The sequence below is a fragment of the Macaca mulatta genome, chromosome 4, assembly GCF_049350105.2.
Source record: "Macaca mulatta isolate MMU2019108-1 chromosome 4, T2T-MMU8v2.0, whole genome shotgun sequence".
In the NCBI taxonomy this organism is placed as follows: Eukaryota; Metazoa; Chordata; class Mammalia; order Primates; family Cercopithecidae; genus Macaca; species Macaca mulatta.
In genome coordinates this window covers 41,442,514-41,462,247 of record NC_133409.1, presented here as the reverse complement: position 1 = coordinate 41,462,247, position 19,734 = coordinate 41,442,514, and the positions used below count along the sequence as shown (strand labels likewise).

Here is a 19,734-nt window from a genome sequence, read left to right as displayed (position 1 = left end):
CTCCCAGTCCCACATCTGATTGAGGGCTGACTGGTGTTACCAGTGCTACAAAGAGAATTCTGAGGTGGGTAAGCAAGCAGGCGAGTTTACAGATCTGTCAGATGTTTTCTCAGGGGCTGCCTGTCGCCAGCTTTGCAAATTTGGGCAAGTTTGAAATTATCACTTACTTTTCTGCCTTAGTTATGAGATCTTTTGTACCTCTGGCAGCTTTACTGAATTTGTGCCAGGTTGTAAAATAACACTGTCTTGGAATTATTTCAGGCGTGAGGTAGCTCACACCTATAATCCCAACACTTTGGGAGGCTGAGGCAGGAGGATCATTTGAGCCCAGGAGTTCAAGACTGGGCAACATAGCAAGACCCTGTCTTTACAAATAATTTTTTTTTAATTAGCTGGGCATGTTGGCATGCACTTGTGGTTCCAGCTACTTGGGAGGCTGAAACAGGAGGATTGCCTAAGCCCAGGAGGTCGAGGCTGTAGTGAGCCATGATCACACCACTGCACTGCAGCCTGGGTGACAGAATGAGACCCTTTCTCAAAAAAAGCAGGGGACAAGGGGGTGAGGGGTAGGAATTATTTCAGTTATTCCCCCACATCAAGCTGAAACCATAATCTACCACAGATATATCTGAAACTCCGGCCTGTATAAAGGTTTACAAGTAACCCTGTCCTGTATTTTAGAGGCAGTCATCAATACTGTTAGCTTAAAGTGGGCTGCAACATTAAGCTTTGAATAATGAGGTGGAATGGTTAGGTATAGTACACTGCCTTCCATTCGTGAAATCCTCATCATTCTAAGTGTGCATAGGACTAAACTGAGTTTTCAAAAATATTTTTAACACTTATGGTGTTCCATGGTGATTTGCTCTGAATCCTTCATAAAGATATTCAGTATCAGCTTGATCAAGTCAGCTTACTGCTATCTTTACCAGTTGCTTTGGTTTCAATATTACATACTTTCTGTAACTTTAGCGCAAGGAAAGATAATAATACTTATTTTAGCCCTTCCAACGTGCCAGGCACTGTTCTAAGTCCTTTACATGTATTAATATTAATCCATTTAATTCTAACAGCCTATTAAGTAGGTACTATTACTAATGAGGAAACTAAGGCACAAAGAGTTTAAGTGATGTGCCCGAGGTCTCCCAAATGGTAAGTAGCAGAGCCAGGACATAAATCAAGACATTCTGGCTCTTGGAGGTTAGGTCTAATAAAAGAACGTTAATAACCCTTTGTTCTGTCTCCTTTGCTATGCCCAGAGGTATCTGCACTTCCATGTATGACAAACGCTCCGGGAAATGGAGAGCCAGTAGGCAGCCCACATGTGGTTACCTCACACCAATCAAAAGTGACAGTGGAGAGGTGAGTTTTCACTGACATTCGCTGAAGTAAAACATTATCGTTTTTACCCACCAGCTCCAGCAGAATTTCAAAGTCTTAACATTAAGATTTATTATTTTGGGGGACTTCATTGATTTTTGGTTGAGCTAGTAATTCTGTACTCCAAGAAAGTGGAAATATCTTTTTTCCTGAGTCATTAAATGTGTTGGTGAGGTTTTAGTGTGACCGTTCCAAGAATATTGCAAGTGGCCAAGTGCAGGGCTCACTCCTGTAATCCCAACACTTTGGGAGGCCAGGGAGGGAGGATTACTTAAGGCTGAGAGTTCTAGACCAGCCTGGGCAACATAGCAGAACACCATCTCTGCAAAAAAATAGAAAAACTAGCCAGATGTGATAGTGTGTGCTTGTAGTCCCACCTTGGGAGGCTGAGTTAGGAAGATTGCATGAGCCCAGGAGGTCAAGGATGCAGTGAGCCAAACTCCTGCTGCTGCAGTCCAGCCTGGGTAACAGAGTGAGACCCTGTCTCAAAAAACAAAACAAAAAACCAGTAATAATCGGTTAGTTTTATTTGTATATATTTAGCCCGATCTGAACCATATCCACATTCTTTAATGGTATATAACAGTTGCATTGTAGCCATGCATAATATTACAGTGACTTACATGTTTGTTCCATATAGAAGTCATGTAGATGTCAGACTTCTTATATTATTAATAACAGAGCTTCTTATTGAAGAACCAGACAACTGCTAACAACAGCCTAGAAAAGAGTGTGGATTTAAGAAAGATGGCCTTTCTCTTTCCTTGTAATTATATCAACAGCATCTTATGAACATTTTCAAAAATGAAAAATAAGGGTAATCATAGCCTGTACCTAAAAATCCAATCAGAGAGAACTTGCAGAAATATTTTTAATAATGTTCCAAAAAATTTAGCTATGACTTTTTAAATTTGGGAAATCTACTTAATGTATGAGTCTTCCTGTCTTTAATGCCATTCTTTGCTACCAACAGACAATTGAAGGTTCTCAAATTATTTTCTTAATCTAAAAACACATAATTGTTTCGTGGCTTTTGGCCAAGATAAGTACAAAAACACAGACACTACATCACATTTTATAATGTAGTGGACAGCAATTAAAAGGTAAGTCACCCTACTATTGTGGTGATATCTTTCTGAGATAGTGGAATTTTTATTTATTTTTTGCCTACTATACTACCAAACAGAATACCCTGAGGGATCTTAATAATTCATTTCCAATTATGTTGAATAACTTTACTGTCGTAATTACCTAAGATCTATATTAAATGGTATTTTTTTCTTAGTTTTAGTTCTTTTAAATTCATTCCCTATAATTTATTATGTTGAATTCATTGACTTCAGAGATTTCTTTAAAAAAAAAAGAGTAAAAGATACCACAGAGAAAATCCCATTATTATGGGGAACAGACAATGCCTACCATAGTTTCTTTTATTTATTTATTTTTTTTGAGACAGATTGTCACTCGGTTGCCCAGGCTGGATGCAGTGGTGTTATCTTGGCTCACTGCAACCTCCACCTCCTGGGTTCGAGTTGACACACCCAGCTAATTTTTGTATTTTTAGTAGAGACAGGTTTTATCATGTTGGCCAGGCTGGTCTTGACCTCCTGACCTCAAGTGATCCACTCGTCTTGGCCTCCCAAAGTGCTGGGATTACAGGCATGAGCCATCGTACCTGGCCTACCATAGCGTCTTAAGCCACTGATGATGTTATCTGATCTGTAAAGTTAAATTTATGCATAATTTGACTCTCTTCAGTAGTTAATATCACCAAGAAATCAATCATTATATATGAACCTGAAAAATAATTTTACTATATTTGATACAGATAATAAAATTCTGTTATATTTTAGCCTTTTCCACACACAGAAAAACAACAGTTTGTAATGAAAACAAAATGAACTTACTGGTGTCATCCATCTCTACCCAACAAATAAATTGTCCTTTGTCATATATGTAAGATGATCCCTGTCAAACCATTGGAAGAAACATAAGCATAGCCTTTTTCTACTTTCGCCTGACAATACATGCAGGTCCAGATAAGCATCAGACATAAACATCAGAATGTAAGAATAAGCCTGGCCGGGCGCGGTGGCTCACGCCTGTAATCCCAGCACTTTGGGAGGCCGAGGCGGGCGGATCACGTAGTCAGGAGATCCAGACCATCCGGGCCAACACGGTGAAACCCCGTCTCCACTAAAAAATACAAAAAAATTAGCCCGGCTTGGTGGCGGGCGCCAGTAGTCCCAGCTATGCAGGAGGCTGAGGCAGGAGAATGGTGTGAACCCGGGAGATGGAGCTTGCAGTGAGCCAAGATCGCGACACTGCACTCCAGTCTGGACGACAGAGCAAGACTCCGTCTCAAAAAAAAAAAAAAAAGAATAAGCCTAATATGAAATCCATTGGCCATCTACTCCAGAGTGTCTCTCCTTTAAAGGAAAAAAAAAAAAAAAAAAAAAAATATATATATATATATATATATATATATCTGCTATATATTTTTATATATATCTGCTATATATCTTTTTAAATATATCTGCTATATATATGTTTCCTTTAAAGGAAATATATGTATATACTATACATATATTACTATACATATGTTTCCTTTAAAGGAAATTTGTATTTATAGGAATTTAAAGGAATTTATATAAAGGAAATGTATTTTTATATATAGTAGATATATATTTCCTTTAATGGAAATTTATATATATTTATAGGAATTTAAAGCAATTTATATAAAGGAAATTTATTTTTATATATAGTAGATATATATTTTATATCTATAAGTAGATACATATTTTTATATATATAGTAGATATATTTTTATATATATAGTAGATATATATATTTTTATATATATAGTAGATATATATATTTTTTATATATATAGTAGATATATATATAGTAGATTCCCAGAGTTACTTGTATCATTTTTACAAATATAAATTTAGGTTTAAAATTTCTGTAGCCCTTGTTCATTTATAAAACCAAAACAGCAAATCACAAATTTATGTAAATAATAAAACCATTTTAAACCTTCCCCCACAATGTTACCCTTCTATCCCTTGATTTCCATTTCTAGGGCACCCCCATTGACCAAGTCCCTGGACGTTTGCAGTAGCCACTTAAATGCTTTTGCCCCTCAAATACTAAATACCGGCCAGGCATGGTGGCTCACGCCTGTAATCCCAGCACTCTGGGAGGCCAAGGTGGGCAGATCACTTGAGTTCAGTAGTTTAAGACCAGCCTGGGGAACATGGTGAAACCCCTTCTCTAAAAAAATACAAAAATTAGCCGGGCATGGTGGCACACAACTATAGTCCCAGCTACTTGGGGGGCTGAGAGGGGAAGTTCACTAGAGCCCGGGAGGTCAAAGCTGCAGCGAGCCTTGATCAGAACACTGCACTCCAACCTGAGTGACAGAGTGAGACCCTGTCTCAAAAAAATAAAGCTATAAAATCAAGATCAGTGAAATTATTGTGAAGAATGATGTTTTTCTGAAATAAGTGGGTAATACACATATGGTACTGATTGATCCCTTTTGCATTAGGGATAACCATGATTCATTTCACTCACTGCTTCTCTCTGTTTGAACTGCTTTAAAACCCCTAACCTCTTTTTAATACAGAGTGCCATGATGATACTTGGTTTTTATATGGCACTAGCATATTTATTTAGCAGTTCAGCTGGTTCATGTCATTAGCCCTTGTCAAATAAGCTGGTGCTACCTGATATCAGTATGCTTTGAAATACACCTGAAAATGGAGCGCTGAAATTATGTAGCAAAAGTCAGCTTTGTGATAATCAGTCGGACAGATGATCAGACTGTATGTTATTTTTTTAAAATTACCTGGGTGAAAACATAAATTTTTAAAAATCATGTAAAGAACAGGACCCCAGTTTGAGAAACAGCACGTTTCTGAATGACACTGACCTGTAGGAAATGTTTAATGTGATGTTAAGTTTGGTTCCCATTATATGACACACAGTTTGTGATATGTAGCCTAAGAAATTCTGCTTCCTTTAATGATTTTTAAATTTGTCATCCTTGAATTCATCTAGATCGATCTTGAAACAATCTGTATTTTTGCCTTGTGTTACCTGTTAGAGCAGCAAGTACAAGAAAAGAAGGATGTAAAGAAGTACTTTTATTTCTCTTATAGTTGCTCTTTGCAGTTTCAAGGTTAGGACCCATAGTTATCATAAATTAGGCTTTAGAGAATGTCATTGTTCATAGTTTCCATACCCTTCATAGTTATATGGGTTTTACTTCTATTCCCTGTCTACTCTTATTTTATAAGCTCAATACTCCTATTATGTTTACTGTATCAGTCAGGGTCTAATCAGAAGGAAAAAAAAAAAACAGATTTAAACCAGAGAAAATTTAAAGAATAACTATCATTATGATTGGAGTAAGTAGGATGGAGTAACTATGATTTTGGTTTGGCTTATAAGAAATAAAGAGAACTTGTGGGAACGATAGGGAAAAAAGAAAGGGAATTCTAAAGAATATAGGAGCCTGGTGTGGTGGCTCACACCTGTGATCCCAGAGGCTGAGGCGGGTGGATCACTTGTGCCCAATTGGAGACCAGCCTGAGCAACATGGCAAAATCCCATCTCTACTAAAAAACAAAAAGTTAGCCAGGCGCAGTGGTATATGTCTATAGTCCCATCTACTTAGGAGGCCGAGGTGGGAGGATGGCTTCAGCTCGGGAGGTTGAGGCTATGGTGAGCCGTGATCATGCCACTGCACTCCACCCTGGGCAACAGAGTGGGACCCTGTTAAAAAAAAAAAAAAAAAAGAAAGAATATACGAATAGCAGATACAAGGAGCAGTCACATACCCTAGTGTTGCACCCAAGAAGAAAGATCCCCTACCCCCCAGGTCTGTAATCCAGACCTTGTTAGAGAGGATATAACTGTTACTCATTGGATGCCAGAGAAGTTGCTATGGTTTCTTGCCTGCGGAACTTGCCAGAGATCCACCCTCTAGAGTGCCTGGGAAAGCTGTTGACTGTTTCCCCAGAAGCACTCTACCATGAATCTGCCCCAGTGGGGCGCTGGGGGGAGGCTGCTGGCCACTGTGCACTGCAGGAGCCAGGCACTGGGAAAGGCACACGTATGCTAACGAAGCCTGCTGAGCAAGCACACGCCAACCAGGAAGCAAAACTGTCCTGCAGTGTCTCTCCAGCAATGGCAAAGGATCATTATTTAACGGGCCCAGATCCAGTTTCACAGAACAGGAATGATGGCTGAATTTGGAGCTGAGAGGCAGTAAATCAATAACTGACACATTTACCTTATCTCTAAAAGACTCCTTCTTCAGCTGTTTGAATATTTTATTCATGCTTCTTTAGAGATTCTTCAGCATGAATATGGGGTTGAGGAAAAAGAGCTTCAGAACCAAAAGTTCCAGGCTGGATCCCTAGTTTTACCTTTGACAAGTTCAGCAACTGTGGGGTTAACCTACTTAATTAAGCCTTAGTTTTCTCATCTGGACATGGAGATACTTTCCACACAAAGTATTGGGAGATTCAGTGAAATGGTGTCTGAAGGAGTTCTGAAAACTATGTTGTACTATACAAATGTTACATATCATTATCTTTATCCTCCTAAAATGAATGCAGTGTCCAGAAAACACACAGTACACTAGGTGTAGCTGCAGTGTGATGTAGAATAATGCTTTTGGTTTGTTCCTGGTATTCCATCTTTTCCTGCCTAGCATTTTATTGGATTTTTTTTTTTTAACCATCAAAACACAAGGAGTCAGTATCACCAAGGAATAGTTTGCAGTGATCCCAAGATGTCTTAACCTCCTTAGTGACTGATCATTCACCATTTTTTAAGGATCGCTCAGCTGACAGTTTTCTAAATCCACTGCTTTTACAGACTGCCTGCCTTGTCACTCATTTCATGATTTTCCCTGTTGTTCTCAAGGGGCTATTTTTATGACTTGCATTTCCAAGAATAAACATTATCTGCATACTTAAATTTTATCCTGCTTGTCTTCTGGTTATTATAAAACTAACCCTAGCACTGATCCCTGGGGCTCTCTGCCACTTACACTCTTCCATCTAGAGAAGGGCTTGCTTATTCCTGTCTTTATTTTGTTTTATTTTTGTTTTATGAAACAGGGTCTTGCTCTGTCACCAAGCCTGGAGTGCAGTGGTACGAGCATGGCTCACTGCAGCCTCAACCTCCCGGCTCAAATGATCCTCCCACCCCAGCCTCCTGAGTAGCTGGAACTACAGGTGCGAGCCACACACCCAGCTAATTTAAAGTATATATTTTTTATAGAGATGAGGTCTCCCTATGTTGCCCTATGTTGCCCAGGCTAGCCTCAAATTCTTGGCCAGAGCCTTAAGCAGTTTAGGCCAGAGCCTTAAGGCCAGAGCCTTAAGCAGTCCTCCAGCCTTGGCCTCCTGAAGTGCTGGGATTACAGGCATGAGCCACCACACCCAGCCTATTCTTGTCTTTAATATCCATCCCCAAAACAGCTTCCCATTCCCAATGAATAAACATTGCCTTTGATGCAGTGGAAACTCACGTTTTTAAACAGTTTTACATCTGAAATCATGTTAAAAATTTTAAATGACAAATCACATCCATCAATATTTCCTTTCACTCCTAGTTTCAAATCAACCTTAAAATGCTTATGAAACCTTTGGTTTTCATCTCAGTGCATTATTTTTAGTGAAGCATTCCATGATCCTTGTGATCAGTCAGCATCTTTATTAAATACCCTACTCTGCACCTCAAGTAGAGTTATCGATCCCTCCAGCTTGCCACTGTGAATTAAATCACTGATTAATGGAAATGCTCAGGGTCCCTGCCACAGAACATGGTGTGCGTGATACTCTGTGAAAATCCATCATGACAGATCATGCAAGTATAGTGGTAGAATTTGTTTTTGCTAGAAAACTCCACTGCTCAGAATGACTATCTTTTAATTCAGATTGAGAGAGAAGTATCACTTCTCCTAATGTCTTTAGTACCTAATACATTGGTAAATAAATGATTGCTGTGAACTAAATTACATTTGCCCCTACCCACCTCGAGATATGTCAGCAAACTGTCTAGAAGCACCCCAGGAGGATGGCAACCCCCTAACATTACTTTTCCTAGCAGCTAGGACTGAGATCCTTTGTTATAGAGCAGCTCTGTACCAGAAGTATCCTGAACCCTACTCCTCACCTTACTTCCGAGTGAGACGCCTGGCCCCTTTGCCCCAAAGCCATTTTTCTTGCCCATCTCCTTTCCCCCTGACAGGTTCCCCACTGACATTAGTTAGAATGGAAGAGGGTTTGAGTTATCACAATTCTGGCCAGCTTTTAAAGGTGTAAAGAAATATGTGAATATGCCAAGTGTGGTGGCTCACACCTGTAATCCCAGCACTTTAGCAGGTCTAGGCAAGCAGATCACTTGAGCCCAGGAGTTCAAGGCCAGCTGGCAACATGGCAAGATCCCATCTCTACAAAAAATACAAAGATCAGCCGAGAGCAGTGGCATGCATCTGCAGTCCCAGATACACGGGAGGCTGAGGTGGGAGGATCACCTGAGCCCAGCGAATTGAAGCTGCAGTAAGCCATGATTGCACCACTGCACTCAAGCTTGGGCAACAGAGTGAGACCCTGTCTCAAAGAAATATATGAATATATATTCATAACATATATGGATTTTATAAAATTTTATAAATGAATATATACATTTTCCTATGTAAGATATATGAAGTTTATAAAATACTTGAAATATATCTTTATGACATATATGAATAGTATATATGCCCTTGAGCAGATCATTCTTACTCAAAAGCCGTATTTGGTTCTTAAGAGAGAGTACTTGTGGAAGGATGCCCCACAAGAATTGAGGAAAATACTTGTTCATGGATAGGAAACTTGCTTTGGAACAGGAAACAAAGGATACAGATCCATGTGAGTACAGGTCGGGGAGGACAGGGGTGAATATCCGAATGGGAACAGAGGAAGTTATCTGCAGTTTCTCAGGTCATTCTGAGATGTCCTTCCACCCCCAGAAGAGAATCTCTACTCCAGAGGCTAAGAAGCTCTGCTGCCTATACAGCTACTGCCTTACCCTCCTAATACTCCAGAAGACATTTCATGTTTGTTCATAGCCGTATGGGAGCTGTCTTTTCATAGAATGTTCATCTTTTTTTTAAATAAGGAGTTTTTGGTAATTTTGGTGTTTGATCCGTTCATTTTCCCTCCAGATCTTGAGTTCATCATTGCTCTTAGTTTGGCCTGAAGGAAAAGTAACATTCCCAAGCCCCTATTGTTCACACAGGAAGAGATGTATCCCTTTTAATTTAAAAGTTACTTATTTTAACATAATTAATAAGTATCAAGAAAAGATAAGGTTCTGGCTTCCATAAGCTGTGTGGACTGCAGATTCTTGCCAAGGTCCCAACCCCTCCCTGTACACATTCTGTACTGGAGCAAAGTGTGCGGTCTTCAAAAGTCTTACATCAGTCTTCAAACTTCAGAAGGTAACTGAAGGCAGGGAATTCAGAAGCTGGTGCTCCTATCCTGACTGGACACACGGATCCATAATCCCTAACCCCAGTACTTCAGTTTCAGTTTATAGTTTCTACCAGTCCCGATGTCCCCTGAACATTTCATGACTTGTCATCCAATGCATATGGCACAGTTATCCCTGTGATTGCCAACAATTAGAATGGGCAGGTGGAGGGGAAATGAAATCTGCTACTGGCTCGATTCTGGGGTTAGCCATTGCCATTATGACTTGTTAGTACATGCAGGCCTGGAAGGTGACAGGTTAAGGTTGCCAAGGAAAAGGGAGCTCTGGAGATAACATCCTGTTCTTTATCCTTTGCCAGGACTTCTACTTAAATTCTCTCTGGATTAAGAACCACAATTGTTTCCCTAGTTACAGAAAGGCTGTTGGTGTTAGGCAAGAACAGGAAGATGGGTGTGGCGGCCCAGGCACTTAGAACAGTAGGTGTTAGGTGTGTGTGTGCACATGTGACTGGGGGGGCAGCATGTGCACATGTGTGTGACTGTACTCTTGTGGAGACTCATTATGCCTAGTAGCCTCCCCTTCCCTTGGCAAAATAGCAGAAAAGCATCATCATACTGTATAATATTTCTGTATAAATATTTTACAAATAATATTTTCAGTGTATTCTGCAATGCCTTGTGAGACACTTAGGACAGGCATCTTCATTTTTTCCATAAAAAAGGAAGGTTTAATAACTTAAAAAATACATAAATATTCAAATCAGAAATGCTTTAGAATGTGTTCAACAAAGTCAATAATTCTCACTCAGCAGAGAAAGTAAACTATTTTGACTGGGCACTGTGGCTCATGGCTGTAATCCCAGCACTTTGGGAGGCCGATGGGGGCAGATCACTTGAGGCCAGGAGTTCAAGACCATCCTGGCCAACACGAAGAAACCCTGTCTCTACTAAAAATACAAAAATTAGCTAGGCGTGGTGGTGCTCCCCTGTAGTCCCAGCTATTCGGAAGACTGAGACACAAGAACCACTTTAACCCAGGAGGCAGAAGTTGCAGTGAGCTGAGATTGCACCACTGCATTCCAGCCATGGCAACAGAGTGAGACCCTTCTCAAAAAAGAAAAAAGAAAGTAAACTATTCAATAGGGCAAAAAAAGCAAAGTCTTAAAACGCAATGGAAAGGTTGGATTTACATTAGCATTGTTTTACAATTTGAGAAGACAAACTGACCTGCTAACAATGTTCAAGCAGTTGGTATTACTGAGACTACAGGTGATTTGTTGAGCATTGAACAAGTTATGAAGCTTGCACATATATGTGTACTGCTGCAATGAAATGAAATGAATGGCAAAATTAGTTTAGCACTCATTTGACGCATAGGCATTATTTGGCTACGTTGTAAAGCATAATAATAAGCATATAACATAAGGGGCTGCCAATTTGGTTGGAGAGAGTGACAATCTGAGACAAACTGTAGAAGATTAAGTATTTGGGGCCAATTAAGTATATCTCAAAAATAAATCCAAGATATTAAGTATGAATTCATAAGGATCAAAATGAGGTCAGAGGCAGATTTCAGGGGCAAAGATAAGAAGATTGGTCTTCAAAAATTTATATATGAAATTATGCAAGGACTTTAGGAGGCTGGAATATCTAGGAAGTATGCGAAATGGCTTAATGAGAAAAACACAGGACCAGAGATCAAGAGATTGTGCATTCAGCCTCAGCTGTCTCTCAGTAGTTGTGTGACTTTGTGCAAATCGTTTACTCCCCCTCTCCAAATTATAATCCCCTCATCTTTGAGGCAAAGGTCTTCATAAGTGGTACTCTTTATCAGACAAATGTAAAAATGCCTGCAGCAGAAATCATTAAATGTGTAGAACTGCTGCTGATGATGATTTGTTTTTATTAATGATCTGTTGTAATTGATAAATTGTTCTATTTGATAATTTTCATAACAAAATAACAGATTTAAAATTTTTTTGTTGTTGTTTAGAGACAGGGTCTTACTCCATAGCCCAGGCTGGAATGCAGGTGTGCCATCATAGCTCACTGAAGCCTCAAACTCCTGAGCTCGAGCGATCTTCCCACTTCAACCACCAGAATAGCTAGGACTACTGGTGCGTGCCACCACACACAGCTAATTTTTTTATCTTTTGTAGAGATGGGGGGGGTCTTGCTATGTTTACCAGGCTAGTCTTGAATTCCTGGCCTTGAGCAGTCCTCCCATCTCAGCCTCCCAAAGCACTAGGATTACAGGCATGAGCCACTGTGCCTGACCTAGATTTTTTTAAATAAGAACTTAAGGTACAAATACACCACAATTTATTTTTTTTGTTAGTAATGGTGTGACTTATCAGTCTGATTTTTTTAATTGTAAATTTATAAAATTATTCATTATAAAACGTTTTGGTTTTCCTAATAATGTGTTTTCCAGTTTTAAGACTAACTTATTTCTATTTTTATTTTTCAAATTCCTTAGCACTCCCGATTTGGAAAAACAACCAAATGAAAATGGAGTATCTGTTCAGAATGAAAATTTTGAAGAAATTATAAACTTACCCATTGGATCTAAACCATCCAAATTAGATGTCACCAATAGTGAGAGCCCAGAAATTCCTTTGAATCCAATTTTGGCCTTTGATGATGAAGGGACACTTGGGCCCCTGCCTCAGGTAGATGGTGTTCAGACACAACAGACTGCAGGTAAGCTTGCCTCCAACTCCCTTCTGTAGTCATCAGAAATATCTGACACCCGGGAGGACACAAACTGCGACCTTCTACAGTATGATTGTGGTAACACTTTGTTCTTCAAAGGACCAAGTAAGCCACAGTGGAAAAGATTGTGCCTGGCTCATAGAAACTGAATTTTGAGTTGGATTGGACAACTTCTAAGGCCTCTCCTATTCTCTCAGTCAGTGCAGAAATCCCGTCTGCAGCACCCAGTGGGTGTCCATCAGCCTCTCTGCACAGAGCAGCACCCATTACCCAACAGCATGCATGGTCAGAATATGCTTTGTAGAAAGACAAGGCTGCCTCCCTATACTTATGGACCATTCCGGCCTAGTGCTGCCCACTAGAGAAAGATTTGAGTTTTTTCCATCTTTCTCAGGTCTTCATATATTTGAACACTACCACCATTTTTCTCTTATTTGGGTTTGGCAACCTGAGTAATAAATTATTGTCGTTTTAAAATGTGACATGATGAGTAGTTACAATTTAGGTGATGAAACCAGTACTCTGAATAGGATCACACTGAGTCTAAGGATCTTTCCTTGTTAAATGATTTGTTGCTGTTGAAACTGCCTGTGACTTTCTTATACAATGTCTCTTTGACCCACACTTGACCTGAAGTCTTTGTGCAAAAAGAACAATCAGGACCCAAAGAAAGAAGGAGTAATATCAAATATCACTAACTCAATGGTCATAGCAGCTCAGCAGCACAGTCCCATCAGTCTCAGGAATTAGCAGGATAATCTCCACTCCCTGTCTCTTCAAACCTGTTTCAATTTTGTTGACTTCTCTTCCCTGAAGATGACTTTCATGTATTGACCAGCATCTCGTTATATTTCTACGAAAAGAACTGGCCAAATTCAGGATAACTAAAGGGAGACAATATAGAATTATTTGTGGGCAAATTGTTTTGCCTTCTAGATTCAATCAGTGAATCTGTAATAAATCAACTTTTAATGCAGTGAGGTAACCAATGTGAACCACCCATCCAAATGAAGCTACTCTTCTTTTCTCCTCTAGTGTACTGTCCTTAGAAGTGGAACCTCACTTTAGTGAACTCCACTTTTCTAGGATTTGAAAGGAGGTTGTAAGGGCCCTCCCCAGTCTGACTTTCTGATTCTTAAGCCTTTGGGAACAATCCGGCTAATGGTATGTTGCTGGAAACATGCCCAGTACAGCTTCCTACTCATGTTACAGATTTACAGGGAGGGAAAGAACTTCTAGATGATTTATCGACATTGATTTTAACCTCCAACATATGTTTAGAACCCTAAGCATCGGGTACTGAGGATACAAGAGAAATGAATGTTTAAATCCCTAACCGAGAAAAGTACAATCTGTGTATGCCACTTGGAAAAATGAAGGCTATGACCTAAGCTGATGTAAAGAAAAGAACATGTGTTTCCTATGAGTAACAGAATTCACTTAAGACTGTGAATCCTAACAAAATTGCCTATTCTTATATGAGTGTATATAACAGTATAGTAAATTTTAGAAATTTAAGGTATTGCTATAGCATTCTTGAAATAAGATTTTAGATAAATGTCATATTAATCTGTTCTTTTTCTGTCTCTTCATATAGAAGTTATATGAGTATTTCTTCTGAAGAACCAAAGCTGAAATTTAATGAGAATTTCTACAATTAATGGAATTCCTTTCATGCTATAAAGGAGCATCCCCTCCGCCAGTTTTCTAAAGAGTTCTTGACCATCATTTTGAAAAGATTTATTAAAACTAGCTAAAGACAACAGACTGGATAGCTTTTCTAATCATTTTCATCAATAGGAAAAAAGAAATATGTCTCATTCTTCAATACTTTAAAATGGCTTTTTCCAGTGTGCTCCTTCTTAGCAATCAATATTTTTCTGCATTCTTTAAAAGACAAGAGAATTTGGTTATAAAAGAAATGGGCTGACTAGGCATGTTTTTTTGGTCTTAAAAGCTTAACATGTAAAATTGGCACAAAAAATTTTACCTTTTATAATACTTGAAAAATAAGTACCTCTTTGCTCTACAAGTAGAATGAATAGGGGAAGAGTTTAAACCTGTTTGTTAAAATATTATTGCAAAGAGCTCTATTTGTAGAAGCAAATTATAGGCAGATTACCAGGTTCTTATAAATACAACTTGTACATGGACATTCTGCAAACCCAGCTGTCACGTTTTTCTTGCAACTCCTTTTGCAAAAGCAGACTAAAATGTTTTAAAATGTGAAAAAACATTATTTTTTCAAAGCAAGAAAATAATTTACTACCCTCTTACATAATGTATTTATAAAGTTTTTCCAGATAAACTAATCAAATAAATTAGAACAATGTGACAACATTACAAATTTAATTTGTTAGCTGCATTCCTTCTGATGTTACCACGATAGAATGTTACTGATGATTCAGGGCTATTTCTGAAGTCTGTGTGTTGCTGCTGTCCCCAGTGATGGTGGACTTCTCTTTGCCTTACCTGATCACAAATTATGTTGGGGAAAATAAAGATTTAATATTTCTTTCAATAGAAAAAGAATTTGGTTTTGCTCGTTTAAGAGCAATGAGAAAATGATGGAATGTTGACTGTGGCACACAGGACACGGACCTTCATGGAAGTCCTTGCTCTGTGTGGCATCTGTCAGCTTTTCACCTTTCATTCTTCTTCTTCACTTTTGCTGCTGAGCCTAGCTGTACAAACTTGCACTTTCATTTGCTAATATAAATTCAATTTTATTTTACCATTTTAGAGACTACTAAAGATTAAATGTAGAAGGAGAGGGTGCACATGTTTTTATGTGGAGTGTTAAAAAAGATAAATTTATACCACGGTAACGTGCAGCTTTTATGAAGAGAGAAATTGGTTAAACTGCTAGGTTGAATGAGAGACTTCATCTATTGGACTATTTGTTTTAATCCAGGCATATGGTCTTTAGTAACAGCTTGTAATTTGTTAAAACATTAATTTGGGGGTTTTCCCTATTTTCAGTTGTCCATGTACACAGTCATTATATTAAAAAAGAAATCTGTTCAACAAAGTTGTTTAATTTGTTTAAATCAACATAGCATGAAACACCAAATAAAATGTTTGACATAGTTTTACTTTTAGGTTTCTCATATGTTATAACTTCACTCAGATTGATTCTTGAGTCTTCAGATTGTCCTTCATTTAACTCAGTGATATTTTCCCAGCCTCCTGTTGATTAAGCATATAGAATAGCTTTATTTAAAATTTAGAGCGGTAGGTCTATTTTGGCTGTTTTTCTTTTTCATGTATGTCTTTAAACTTTGGTGATCATTAGCAAACTGAAAGCCTTCTAAGTCATCAAGTTTTTATTAGAAGTGGTACAAAATTCTTAATTATATTGTGTTAAGAGCAGTGCTGCCAGAGAATGACCCTGATCTTTACAATGGCTGGCTTGCTTTTTGGTCAGCACTTGAAAAATCTGTATTTACTTGCAGACCTTAAGGAGGTCTTCAGTATTCACACTACATTAAGGGGAGCGCTCAGGAATCAAATATGGCCCTCAGTATGAAAATAGGGTGAATGGGCTTTTAGTTTCCTTTCTACACCATTGCAAACTAGGCCAAATTTAGTGAGTCACCAGTCACGGGTGTGTTTGGCGGTACCTCTAGCTATTACAGGAAGGTAAGGCTATATGTGTCCTCCTACATAACCACACCACCTCGTGGTGTGTTACAGTAAAAGCAAATCTAAAACAGTTATCTTACATGACAAGTTTATTAGCAAGCAGGGCTTCTGGAAAGCTTGGGGAAGTTCCTTCTCTGCTCACAAGTAACCCCACAAACACCTTGACTAAAAAGTTCACAGTAAAGAAGAAGCAGTGATATTCTGAAAGCAGAATTAAGAAACCTGATTGCCTGGTTGGACCAGGTCACAGTCATAAACATGTGTGGAGTGCTGGAGCGGGAAGGTACAGGGGCAAAGAGATCTCTAGACCGAGGTACTATAAAAAGTCATTATTTTTCAGGATCTGCCAGATTCTTACACTTCATTTCATGCATTTTGCCTCTAAAAGTCTAGACAACCACCTGCTTTTCAGTCTGCATTCACCAGTGAAAAATTAATATCCTTTATGCTGATGAACACTGGCGTATACTTAGATAAGTGTTTAAAGCATCTGCCTAGCCACCTGATCGAGGTGCTTCAAATACTATCTAACTTCCTCTCAGAAGAAGATTGAAGTTAAATTACACAGCACACATGAATTGCACGATTTATATTTAAAGTATTTTAAAGTAAATTATTGCATAATAAGTAACAATAAATTCTCCCATCTTTTGTATTACATTTTAAAAAATCTGATTGAAATGGACTATTGGCCTTCATCTGTTCTGTGCATTGAACACTTAAAGGCATGATGGGGCTGGGTTCAGTGGCTTACACTGTAATCCGAGCAGTTTGAGAGGCCAAGGCAAGGAGGATCACTTAAGGCCAGCAGTTCAAGACCAGCTTCAGCAGCATAGCAAAACCCTCCCCCCAACCCCACCCCCCATCTCTACTGTCAAAAGAAAAAAAAAAAAAAAAGCATGATGGAATAGCTATTGGATCAGGTTACAAAAAGCAATTTTTAAAAATAAGCTAACATCTAAGAAACATCATTTTGCCTATACTCCCTCCCCCAAAATCCTGTTTTTACTCAGTGAACACCTAAGCCCACTGAGAAATGTTCTGGATTGTCATTTTTCTCACATCCTTTAGCACCTCCTTAGTTTTGGGGAGGAGCTCTGAAGGCCTTGCAAGAAGTGGGAGAGAAAAGGACCAGCGTGTGAACAGAAGTGACAATTTTATTGCAAATTAAACATTTTGTTACTAGTTCCTTGGTGAATCTCAATTGGGTTTTTATATTAGTAAGTTTGATTACAATTTTAGAGATGAAAAGTAATTTTAGAAACTAAAAATTGGGAGGCTGAGGTGGGCGGATCACCTGAGGTCGGGAGTTCGAGACCAGCCTGACCAACATGGAGAAATCCCATCTCTACTAAAAAAAAAATTACCCAAGCGTGGTGATGCATGCCTGTAATCCCAGCTACTTGGGAGGCTGAGGCAAGAGAATCGCTTCAACCTGGGAGGCGGAGGTTGCAGTAAGCCAAGATCACACCATTGCACTCCAGCCTGAGCAACAGAGCGAAACTCCCTCTCAAAAAAAAAAAAGTAAAAAATACAAAAATTAGCTGGGTGTGGTGGTGCACGCTTGTAATCCCAGCTACTCTGGAGGCTGAGGCACGAGAATCTCTTGAACCTGGGATGTGGAGGTTGCAGTGAGCCGAGATTGCGCCACTGCACTCCAGCCCGGGTGACAGAGTGAGTCTGTCTCAAAAGAAAAAACTAATGCCAAGATTTATGAAGTTCAAAAGAAGTTTTAAATTTTCTGTTTAAAAATATACACAGGCCAGCCGCCGTGGCTCATGCCCCTAGTCCCAAAACTTTAGGAGTCCAAGGTGGGAGGATCGCTTGAGCCCAGTAGTTTGAGACAGTCTGGGTAACATATGGAGACCCTGTCTCTACAAAAACTAGAAAATTAGCCGGGCATGATGGCACATGTCTGTGGTCTCAATCACTTGAGAAGCTGAGGTGGGAGGGTCGCGTGAACCCAGAAGGTCGAGGTTGCAGTGAGCTGTGATTGTGCCACTGCACTCCAGCCTGAGTGACAGAGCCAGACCCTATCTAAACAACGACAACAAAAAAACCCCTAAAAATTAAAGTATACACTATAAAAGGACTGACGATCACTTTTGAATTACTGGATCTCTAAATACCTTGTGGAAGAGTAAAGGGAGAGGTTCAGAAGCAAGGTGCTAATGTTGGAAGCAATAGAAAAATGAAGAGCCAGCATCTGCAGTTACACTTAGGTGGTTAAGTATCAGATTTGCCAGTAATTAACCATAGGAAGCTTGGTAAGTTAGTTGAGTTCTCTGTATCTGGTTATTTTCATTGCTAAGTGGGAGAATAATACTCATCTCATGGAGTTGTCTTTTTTTTTTTTTTTTTTTTTGAGACAGAGTCTTGCTCTGTCACCAGGCTGGAGTGCAGTGGTGCCATCTCGGCTCACTGCAACCTCCACCTCCCAGGTTCAAGCGATTCCCCTGCCTCAGCCTCCCAAGTAGCTGGCACTACAGGTGCATGCCACCACGCCCAGCTAATTGTTTGTATTTTAATAGAGACAGGATTTCACCATGTCGGCCAGGCTAGTCTCGAACTCCTGACCTCGTGATCCGCCCACCTCGGCCTTCCAAAGTGTTGGGATTACAGGCGTAAGCCACCATGCCCGGCCCTCATGGAGTTGTCTTAATTATTAAGGTTGAATTAAATGAGTATAAAGTTTCTCAGTAATTTTTCAATAAATGTTAAAACTTTTGTGTTTAAGGCCGGGCATGGTGGCTCACGCCTGTAATCCCAGCACTTTGGGAGCCCGAGGCAGGTGGATCACCTGAGGCCAGGAGTTCGAGACCAGCCTGGTCAACATGGTAAAAACGCCATCTCTACTAAAAATACAAAAATCAGCTGGGCGTGGTGGCACACGTCTGTAGTCCCAGCTACTTGGGAAGCTGAGGCATGAGAATCTCTTGAATCTGAGAGGCAGAGGTTGCAGTGAACCAAGATCACACCACTGCACTCCAGCCTGGGCAATAAGAGTGAAATTCTGTCTCAAAAAAAAAAAAAAAAAAAATGTGTATTTAGTTTGAGATACTTGTGGAAGACAGGGTCTCTGAAAGGCCAAAGAATGGCAGGAATCTGCCCCTGTAAGTGGGATCTTCACTGTCATTAGTCTTTTTTTTTTAAGATGCCCATTCTAGGTAGTATTATACCAAGCAAGCTAATGGATGTGAACTGTTTTCTTCAGGGCAGTATTGCAAGTTTAGAATTTGTACTCATTGAGTTGCTACCATATTACCATTTCACAATCACTTCCCTTTCCATTTCTCCCAAAATGTTTTCTTTCCAAAAAGAATTTTATTTTTATTTTCACATATTTGGAGGCTTTTTTTTTTGACAGCCTGTGACACAATTAGAGTTACCTTGTTGGCTGCAAATATAGGGATGCTTAACTGCTTTTCCAGAAGTTAGTTGACACTGGCCAGCCTCCAGGAGGTGCTACAGGAAGCTGGGGCAGTGAGAAGTTTCT

The 19,734-nt window shown here is 39.4% G+C and overlaps 1 protein-coding gene and 1 non-coding gene across 7 annotated transcripts in view; both read left to right on the top strand.

The window, feature by feature from the left end:
• MAP7 (microtubule associated protein 7) overlaps nt 1-15,688 on the top strand; it is a 210,021-nt gene extending 194,333 nt beyond the window's left edge. For all 6 annotated transcript variants that reach the window (XM_077999448.1, XM_077999446.1, XM_077999445.1 and 3 more), the window contains 3 exons: nt 1,260-1,362; nt 12,358-12,581; nt 14,191-15,688. In XM_077999448.1, coding sequence (XP_077855574.1) covers nt 1,260-1,362; nt 12,358-12,581; nt 14,191-14,201 — 338 coding nt within the window. In that variant the 3' untranslated portion in view covers nt 14,202-15,688. The remainder of the gene's footprint in view (nt 1-1,259; nt 1,363-12,357; nt 12,582-14,190) is intronic.
• Nucleotides 15,172-15,230, top strand: MIR7188 (microRNA mir-7188). The gene is given in 1 exon segment (NR_128372.1): nt 15,172-15,230. It is a non-coding gene; the product is annotated as a microRNA mir-7188 (primary transcript).
• Nucleotides 15,689-19,734: the final 4,046 nt, after the last annotated feature.